Source organism: Paramisgurnus dabryanus, chromosome 5 (assembly GCF_030506205.2).
Source record: "Paramisgurnus dabryanus chromosome 5, PD_genome_1.1, whole genome shotgun sequence".
In the NCBI taxonomy this organism is placed as follows: domain Eukaryota; kingdom Metazoa; phylum Chordata; class Actinopteri; order Cypriniformes; family Cobitidae; genus Paramisgurnus; species Paramisgurnus dabryanus.
This window is the reverse complement of record NC_133341.1, coordinates 45,356,507-45,366,089: the sequence shown is the minus strand read 5'-3', so window position 1 is coordinate 45,366,089 and position 9,583 is coordinate 45,356,507. Positions and strand designations below refer to the sequence as shown.

Here is a 9,583-nt window from a genome sequence, read left to right as displayed (position 1 = left end):
TACAGCAGCAGCAATGACACATAACGGAGCTCTATTTATAACCTCGAGGCAGTGTTGGCCACGCCCCTTAGGGGAACGCGGTGTTGTGACGGACGCTTGTTTTTTTTAATGGACGCACTTTCGTCAATATGTCTCAATATCTGCTTCACGCAATATTATACATACATTTATTTATTATTACAAATAAGACGTTACTTGCCAAAACATGTCATTAAATCATATTAACTTATACTGGAATCGTTATCTTTCCTACCTATTTACTTTATTTAAAACAGGTAACTATGAATGTCATAATAATAATAAAACATGAAAAAGTCTCTGATAAACACAAAACATGCCCAAGATCAAAGCAAAAAAATGTTTTTTTTTTTTTTTTTTTTTTTGTGCTGCATGGGGTGTAAAATGCTCTTCTAAACAATATATAAGAAATCTCCAAGGCACTCGAATGGTGTAGAAATAGTTAAAAAGCCTTTATTTCAGATGGCTTAATCTTTAAAAACAGGTGACAAATACACCTACGCATGTGTTTGTTACACCCTGAGGAAGGCTTGTTAGCCACAACGCGTAGGTGTATTTGTGACCTGTTTTTAAAGATTAAGCCATGTGAAATAAAGGCTTTTTAACTATTTCTACACCATTCGAGTGCCTTGGAGATTTCTTATATATTAACATGCCCAAGATACTTCACATTTCAGGACCCCTTAAGGACTTGCTTAAGTTTCTTACATTCAAATAAAGGGCACCATTTTGCAAGGACTCAAGTATTGTTCTCTGATGCATCCTTTTTCAGATGACCTCATAAGCTTGGAAGGCCCGAGAGAGGGTACATGTCAGCCCACTACATCTGAGGTAGCCAAGAGGGAAGATGGTGTCGCTAATCTGGGCCAAAAGACCAAGACCATACATGAGAAACTGGCCATGGACTATCATGAGCACAAATTAAAGTATTTAAAAGTAGAAGATGAAATAAAGATGAAAATCTTTCATGTTGAATTGGCTATAAAGGAGGAGAGAAACATGAAGCAGCAACAAATCCTGTCCAGTTCTGGGTCCTGAAATTTGGACGCTTTATTGGAATATGACACCCATCAATGCAGCCAAAGACTCCGGGGAAATTGCCATATTCATAGAACTGCACCTTGTATGGCTTGGGTAGCAGCATCAGGGAACTTGATGTAGTCATCTTTTAGTTTACACATAGCATTGCAGACTTTTTGGACTATTTTGCACACTGTTGGTTCATTCCAACCACACTCCTGTTTCAAGATGGAATGGTCCACATGCCAAAAACCTCAAGGTAATCAGTATTTGTAGGGAAGGACGGGTAGGCCTTCCCCCTAAAGAGTGAAATGAAAGCTTTGATTCAAGCAAAATAATTATATTTTGTTTGTACATACAAAAACGGTCACGAAAGTTAATTCCATCAAACTCGTTCAGTGGGATGTTCCTGTCTATAATTTCCCACCTATCTGGTCTTGGTGGTACCCTTTCATCATCATTAAAATAGTCCAAATAATCAATTTTCTTCTTTTGCTGATGTCAACCTGGAGGCCAACATAAGTTAATCTGAATTTAAACCTGCCTCTGGCCAGGTTTAAATTATGCCTTCACTTAAACCTAGACAACCTCTGATCGTCCTTCAGGAAATCTGATTTATAATTGAAGACTATTTTACTTATTTAAAATCATGTCTGAGAAATGCTTTTTTTAGTTAATCCAGTTTAAATGTGCATTTAATTCTAAGATTAGTGTTAATCCCTGTTCATGAAACCGCCCCATAATCCTTAAAAAAAGGCCATAATACTTCAATAATCAATATTGTAAAATCTTACAAAAAAACTAGGACTGTAATATATGCATGAATATATGCATATAAGGGATGCACAGATACAAAATGTATTCGGACATACCGATATTTGAATACTTAGAATGACATCACCTAACGATACTAACAGATACATATAGTTTTACTTTTTAGTGTTTGTTTCAAAGTATTATGTCATGAAATCATCCGCTTTTTTTTAAACAATTGGCTGATGTCCAATAGTGAAATAAAATGCTTTTATCTGCCGATACCGATTACAGGCCGATATGTATGCGCATCCCTAATGCATATTCTCCAGTGAAAAACATTCAAAAATTATCAGACATTTTTTATTCAAAGAAAGTATAAAGACTTCTCTTATAATAGCAGGATTCTTCATTTACATTAAACAGCTTCTGAACAATTCACAAAGAATGAGAGTGAATTTATAGATTTCATTTTTATAAAATTATAAAATCATCTTTTATATATACATACAAACACGCAGATGTAAAAACGCACAGTTCCTAATATAACGATTCATTCATTCATTCAAACCATTGTCGGTTGAGAGGTGCGCGCCAGCACTGCTAGCAAAGCAAAAACAAAATAAAACATTCTTGATATAAATGACCCTAAGATTGTTCTGAGAGAAGAAGAGGTGATCGAGTCTTAGTTGGGCTGGCAGCTCTCAGACCACAGAAATGCTTCTGGGTTAAAATGCAGGCACTTGGGTATATCTGTCTGAATCGCTGCTGTCCCGAAACAAGTCCACACGGAGAGACAAATGCTTAAACGTTGGCCGGAGACTAGGATCGTCATCCCAACATTCCTGCATGATCTCGTACATCTACAGGAGTAAAATAAATACTGTTATTATGGTTGCCAAATACTCACACATGCCTGTAGAGCAAACATGTAATACGAGCGTGCAAATGACGTCACAGTTTTCACAGATTTATGTTTTTGCTGTTTACGTGGAACAATAACGTGGTTGTTTTCGAAAACTTTGAAACTCATTTGCGAAAATTTGCCTATAAATTGCACTGAAAGTTTTTGGTTAAAAACTGTCATCGTGTACACAGCCCTCAAAAGACATTATGCATTGGATGAGATGTGATACCTCTGAGGGACAGCCCACAGGTTCCGGTAATCGGTTTCCTTTTTTCAAGAGCTCAATGAGATGATAGACGATTGTCTGTCCCTGCTTGTCACCTCCCATCATACTCAGGAACACCTGACAAGAACCAAAGAAAGGCTACAGTCAGGAACTCACAAAGCTATTTATCTATTAGGACAATTTAAGACATGTTTTGTTGGCATTGTCCTTGTGATATACATGGCCAAAGCAAAATAACACATAAACCTTATAATTCCAAGTGTGAGGAGGTGAAATGTCCAAAACCAACAAATAAACTGCATTAATGCATTTTAAAAAGATGCTTTCTCCAATGTAGTGCTGTCAAACGATTAATTGTGATTAATAGCATACAAAATAAAAGTATTTCAGGTGATTTCCTGGCTTTCTATGTCATTTTGCACCTTGTTCTTTTCATGTGTTCCATACTTATTCCCCGTGTCATTTCAGTTTAATTATTATGACTCAACTTGTATATTTAAATGTTCCGATTTCTTTGTATAAATTCAGTATATTAGGGCTGTGTAAATTAACGCATTAATAACGTAAATTCATTTTAACACTATTAATTTGATTAACGCCACACACAATTTCTGTTTGACCCTTGGCCTAGCCCATTGTTGGATAAATGCAGCCTTAAGACAGTAAAATAGACATCAAATGTCTAAAATGATCTTTATTTGTACGTTTTCTGAGAGGTGTACAGTCCTAAATGCTTAACCAATACAAATGATGCTTGCCCATCCACTTTGGGCTTCGATTTTAAAACATGCAGGAATTACACAATAAAGTGCAGCACTTGCTTGATGTTAAAATAGTTATTACTTTCACTAATAAAATGCAAATAAACATATTTGCATAAAGCATCCATTTTTGTCCACGCCCATGTTGATTAGGGTATTAAAAACGTGAAAAGTGTTAAATTAAGGTCAAGGCTTTGAACCGGTTCACGGAACGAAAACGAAAACCAGAAACTTTTGATGTTTTGCAAGGAACAGAAACAAAACCTGAAACTTTCAAAAAAATAAATGTTCCGGAACAGAAACGATTTCTGTGCAAGACTCGATGAAGTTCACTTCCGGTTTGTTGACTCATCGGAGAAATGAGAAGCTTGCCACCAGCAAGTTGCCTCAACCCCAAGTCTCTAATGCTCATAAGAGGTAAATATTGTAGGCTACCAAGTATCTCAAGATGTTTGTTTTTTTACTAATTAGTGGTGTAACGGATCGCAGTTGATCCGTGATCCGTACAGATCACAACCCACGGTTTGCCCTAGCATGCGATTCGCAGATTAATACGCAAATGTAAATAGGGTGAAAGCTGATCATTTGCACGAGTTTCAAAGGCTTGCAAATGTTAACACTTAAGTGAATTTAAACAATTTAACCACAAAAAGACGCTAAAGTGAGCAATTTTCTGTACGCACATTCGGTTGAATGTGTCCGGGCCAACTCCGACCTTCAAAGATCAGAACTCTTGATGTATAAACTTGAGAGAGAGAGTTGCACTACTGTGTCTCATACTGTAGTCCATTAAATTTGGTGAATAAAGCACTGAAAAACAACGTAATTTTCACTTTATGTGGAGCGACTGTTTATGCTGCATCTTCTTCCTGAAGAGCTGTTTTGGCATTCATCCTCCGTCTGTGTGTGTGTGCGCATGTTTAAGTGCATTCAACAAATGTAGGCATGTCAGAATTCGCTTATGCCGCTTACATAATGCAGCCTTTTTTAATGTTTGATGACAAGATAGAGACTTAAGGAAAATTATGTAGACTAATATTTTAGGTTAAATGTCCTAAAGATCAGCCTACTTATTTTTATGTCCCATAGCTGACATGGAACGTTATTAACCGGTTCAGGAACTTAATTTTTTTGTTCTAACCGGTTCAGGAACGTCAATTTCTGGAAACGTTAAAATACTGTTTCTGTTCGGAACAAACCAATTGAGAAACAATTCTAGTTCAAAGCCCTGATTAAGGTAAACATTGAACAGATAAAAATGTGCGATTAAGTTGTATATATAAATACACATACATGTATACATATAAAGGGACACTCCACTTTTTTTGTAAATAGGCTCATTTTCCAGCTCCCCTAGAGTTAAACATTTGATTTTTACTGTTTTGGAATCCATTCAGCCGATCTCCAGGTCTGGCGGTACCACTTTTAGCATAGCTTAGCACAATCCATTGAATCTGATTAGACCATTAGCATCGTGCTGAAAAATGACCAAAGAGTTCCGATATTTTTCCTATTTAAAACTTGACTCTTCTGTAGTTACATCGTGTACAAAGACCGACGGAAAATTAAAAGTTGCGATTTTCTAGGCAGATCTGGAACTATACTCTCATTCTGGCGTAATAATCAAGCACTTGGCTGCGGTACCATGGTTGCAGCAGGCGCAATGATATTACCCAGCGCCTCTATAGCAGGGGACTATTTTCGGTCACTGCGTAACATCACTGCGACCCAAACATACCCGGAGATCAAATGTTTAATTAAAAATAAAAAAATGAAATGTTTAACTATTTAAGAAAAAATAATTATACACACACGCACGCACGCACGCACGCACGCACGCACGCACGCACACACACATTCTGGTTTCCATGTTTTGTGGGGACATTCCATAGACGTAATGCATTTTATACCGTACAAACTGTATATTCTATTCCCCTTACCTACCCCAGTCCCTAACCCCAACCATCACAAAAAACTTTCTTGTACCTTAGATTTTCAATAAACATAATCTTGTTTGATTTATAAGCTTGTTTCCTCATAGGGACATCAAAATGTCCACATAGGCACAAAAACACTGGTATTCCTATCTTTGTGGGGACAATTGGTCCCCACAACGTGAAAATTACCAGGTACACACAAACACACAATATTTATTTTATATAAAATATAAATAAATATTATAAACACAAATGTAAATGTTTCTGAAATACATACATGAATGGTGTGTGTGTGTGTGTGTGTGTGTGTTTATATATAGATGATAATTACACACAGGACACACACACATATTATGCAAACACAAACTTTTATTTTGTTTGCGGTTAATCACGATTAATCGTTTGACAGCCCTAATCCAAAGTGACTTAAAGAGCTATACATTTAAGTAGTATGTGTGTTCTCTGGAAATCGAACCCATGATTTTCAACCCTGGGGAGTCAGCCAACATTGGCTTAACTTAGCACCCTCGTCTACACGTTACATCATCAACACGCTCGCTTGTAAAGTTTATTCATAGCCGCTTTATTTTGCTACTCATGTTGTCTGTCGATTTTTCTGTGTTTTCCCCTGCTTCTATTAATGTAAAGCTGATTTGATACAATTACCTATTGTGAAAAACACTAAATAAATAAAAATGAATAAAAAATGCTCTGCGCTGCTAACATCATCATACTTACTGTAGGTGGGCTACAGAGCTTGTTGCTGTATGTGAAGAGTTCGTAAAGAACCACACCAAAACTCCAGATATCGGATGCTACGGAGAACTTGCTCTCAGTAAGAGACTCAGGGGCATACCTGTCATGACACAATTTAGCATTTTTTTAAAGCCATCTTCAAGTCCGATTAATTTCGAAGACCAAATCAGTTCAATGGGGTCACAATAAAGGCAAAACTCACCAGAATATTGGACTCTCTCCAGGTTCTTTAACCTTATAGTATTCCTTGTCCTGAGGCAACACCTTGGTCAGGCCAAAATCACCGATCTTCACTCGAAACTCGCTCTCCACTAGAATGTTTCGTGTGGCTAGGTCTCTGTGAATGTAACGCTTTGTTGCAAGGTACTCCATTCCCTTTAAACAGAAAATATTATGGGAGAAATGTCAATATCGAACACCTGTGTGTAAAGGTGAAATGCAGTAAAGTAAAATGCTTCTGGTTACCTTGCATATTTGAGAAGAATAATGCACAAGTTTGGGGTGGTCAATTCGTTCTCGATTCTTGTTAAGGTAGTCGCGCAGACTGCCGTAAGGCAAGTATTCCATAACCAGCCGAAGGTTTCTTCGTCCTGAAAAAACAAGCATTTGAATTTTTACTTAGTGGCTTATGGAGAGCAGAAGTCTTGCTTTATTTGCCTCGGACTCCACTTTTTCAAAAAAAAATTCATTTTCCAGCTCCCCAAGAGTTATACATTTAATTTTTACCGTTTTGGAATCCATTCAGCTGATCTCTGGGTCTGGCGCTAGCACTCTTAGCATAGCCCTTTTTAGCAAAATCCATTGAATCTGATTAGACCATTAGCATCGCGCTCAAAAACAACTAAATAGTTTTGATATTTTTCCTTCTTGACTCTTCTGTAGTTACATCGTGTACTAGGGCTGACGAAAAATTAAAAGTTGCAATTTTCTAGGCAGATATGGCTAGGAACTAAACTCTCATTCCTGCGTAATAATCAAGGACTTTGCTGCCATACCATGGCTGCAGCAGGCGCAATGATATTATGCAGTTCCTAAAAGTAGTTCCCTTGGTAACTTTCAATAGCAGGGGACTATTTTCGGGCTATTTTTGAGCGCAATGCTAATGGTCTAATCAGATTCAATGGATTATGCTAAGCTATGCTAAAAGTGGTACCGCCAGGCCCAGAGATCAGCTAAATGGATTCCAAAATGGTAAAAATCAAATGTTTAACTCAAGGGGAGCTGGAAAATTCACAGCCCACATACCAACAACTATTTTCCAGGTTGGCCTACAAAAATACTGTACGGCATTAGCTAAAATTATGTAAAGGACACACATTGATTTATAATAAGGATACGCACACAAAAACAAAAAAGCGTGTGTACACACATACTGAGACAAACAGGGTCACCCCAGCATTCATACCTGCACCGTAACAGACACCCTTGTATTTAACAATGTTCTCGTGCTGGAGGGATTTCAGGATCTCGATCTCCCGCTCAAAATCCCGGATGTGCTCGGTAGTGCTGTGTTGGAGTTTTTTCACGGCCACCACCTCGCCGGTGTTATCCTGCAAGGGGTCGTATCTGCACATTTCCACACTGCCAAAGTTTCCCTAGAAACAGGAGATCATGTTTACAGATTGGATTATATTGTAGGAGATTAAATAAATAATTTTTAACCACTGAGCAATAAGAAGAATAATGCTGCCGTTTATATATAAATATATATACGTTTATTTGTTGTGACACATCTGGCAGTAGGATAAGTAGGGCCCTATAATTTCCACGATCACGGAAGGAAATGCGGAATTGGCTAATTAACACGGAATCTAGTATTAACACGGAATTTTACATATTTTGAATAAAACTATGTTTTTGTGTGGGAGACGAACGTATGTCTGGGGAAATGCAGACTGGGGGGGAAGTAAATCTGGGCGACACGCCCCCTCCCGTCGTTTCAGACCCCCTCAAAAACACTGAAACCATGGCGAAGCGGCTCTCCACGACTCTGCTTTCGTCACCGAAAAAATTAAGAAATTCGACGCTAAGCACTTAGTTCCGAGCAAGTCTCACATGACTTTTATGTGACCAGAAAACTGTTATTTTATACGTTTTATCAACACTCTGTTCACGGTGAGTGTGTATGTGCGTGTGTAAATGCATCTTTTATAGTCATTAAGTAATCCTGTTATCCAGTTTTTCCCAAAATCATTTACATTTTAATCATTAACATTAAAGGCACACTCTTTTTATGACTAAAATAACAGTAAAGGGTAAAACACATAATTGCCAAAAATTAAAACTGAGAAAACGGAATTTGGGAAAAAATAAAACGGAATTTGGGAAAAAATAAAACGGATTTTATAGGGCCCTAGATAAGTGAAAAATGGGTATTTAAACCCAGTGGTCACACTAGATTGTGAGCATGCAAATATTTTTCAGACGTTACTACAAATATGGGCGGAGAGCACTTCATCAGTTTAAGTTCTTTGGCTTCGCCCATCTTTAAGAAACGTCATTACGTACTGGTTTTCTACTGGTCATATTTATCCATGTGAATTTGATGTAACGAAAAGTGTAGTGTGTGACCGCCCCTTAATATTGGTTCAGGTCGGTCATTTTTGGATGAGAAGCTGTGCGCAAAGCCCATACTTGACGTTTCCGCACAAAATGGGGTCTTGCACACTCTGTCTGCAATTACGTTTTTGTGCCAATGGCGGATGGGTAAATTTCCCAATGTTTCCTAACTGAAACGTTCATAATTATCTAATGCAAACACGTAAACAACGTAAACCACAATGCATCTACAACGAATGTGAGTTAAAACAAGCGACAAACATTTTCGATGGTGCACTTACGTAACCTATTCCTAAAAAATGAACGCCAACAGGTTCCTCACACATCATTCAGGTTAGTCTAGTGGTAACTGATGTTATAACACATACACTGTAAATAAAGCTAAACTTGTGAATACTTGTTTATACAATAAACAGATAAAGTATAATATCCTAATAGTGCAGCATTTAAATGTTGTCAGCTACCTTGCCCAGCTGCTGTAGGAAAATAAGATGTCTTTCCTCGAACTGAACCGGCTCCTCGTTCTCAAACGCTCCGGTACTAAATCCAGTCGCCACGGCTCTGCTTGGCAACGTGTCACTCTCCTTTACTATCTCATAGTCTGAAACAAACGCTCGTTTAGTGAGCAGCTGCATGAGCGAGTTAC

The 9,583-nt window shown here is 37.7% G+C and overlaps 1 protein-coding gene across 1 annotated transcript in view; it reads right to left on the bottom strand.

Annotated features, from left to right (window-relative positions):
- Positions 1-2,146: 2,146 nt before the first annotated feature.
- jak2b (Janus kinase 2b) overlaps positions 2,147-9,583 on the bottom strand; it is a 39,636-nt gene continuing 32,199 nt past the window's right edge. Inside the window, exons 18-24 of the mRNA XM_065284380.2 lie at positions 9,402-9,538; positions 7,784-7,973; positions 6,844-6,968; positions 6,581-6,753; positions 6,361-6,478; positions 2,928-3,041; positions 2,147-2,654 (exon numbers count right to left, since the gene is read on the bottom strand). Coding sequence (XP_065140452.1) covers positions 2,520-2,654; positions 2,928-3,041; positions 6,361-6,478; positions 6,581-6,753; positions 6,844-6,968; positions 7,784-7,973; positions 9,402-9,538 — 992 coding nt within the window. The 3' untranslated portion in view covers positions 2,147-2,519. The remainder of the gene's footprint in view (positions 2,655-2,927; positions 3,042-6,360; positions 6,479-6,580; positions 6,754-6,843; positions 6,969-7,783; positions 7,974-9,401; positions 9,539-9,583) is intronic.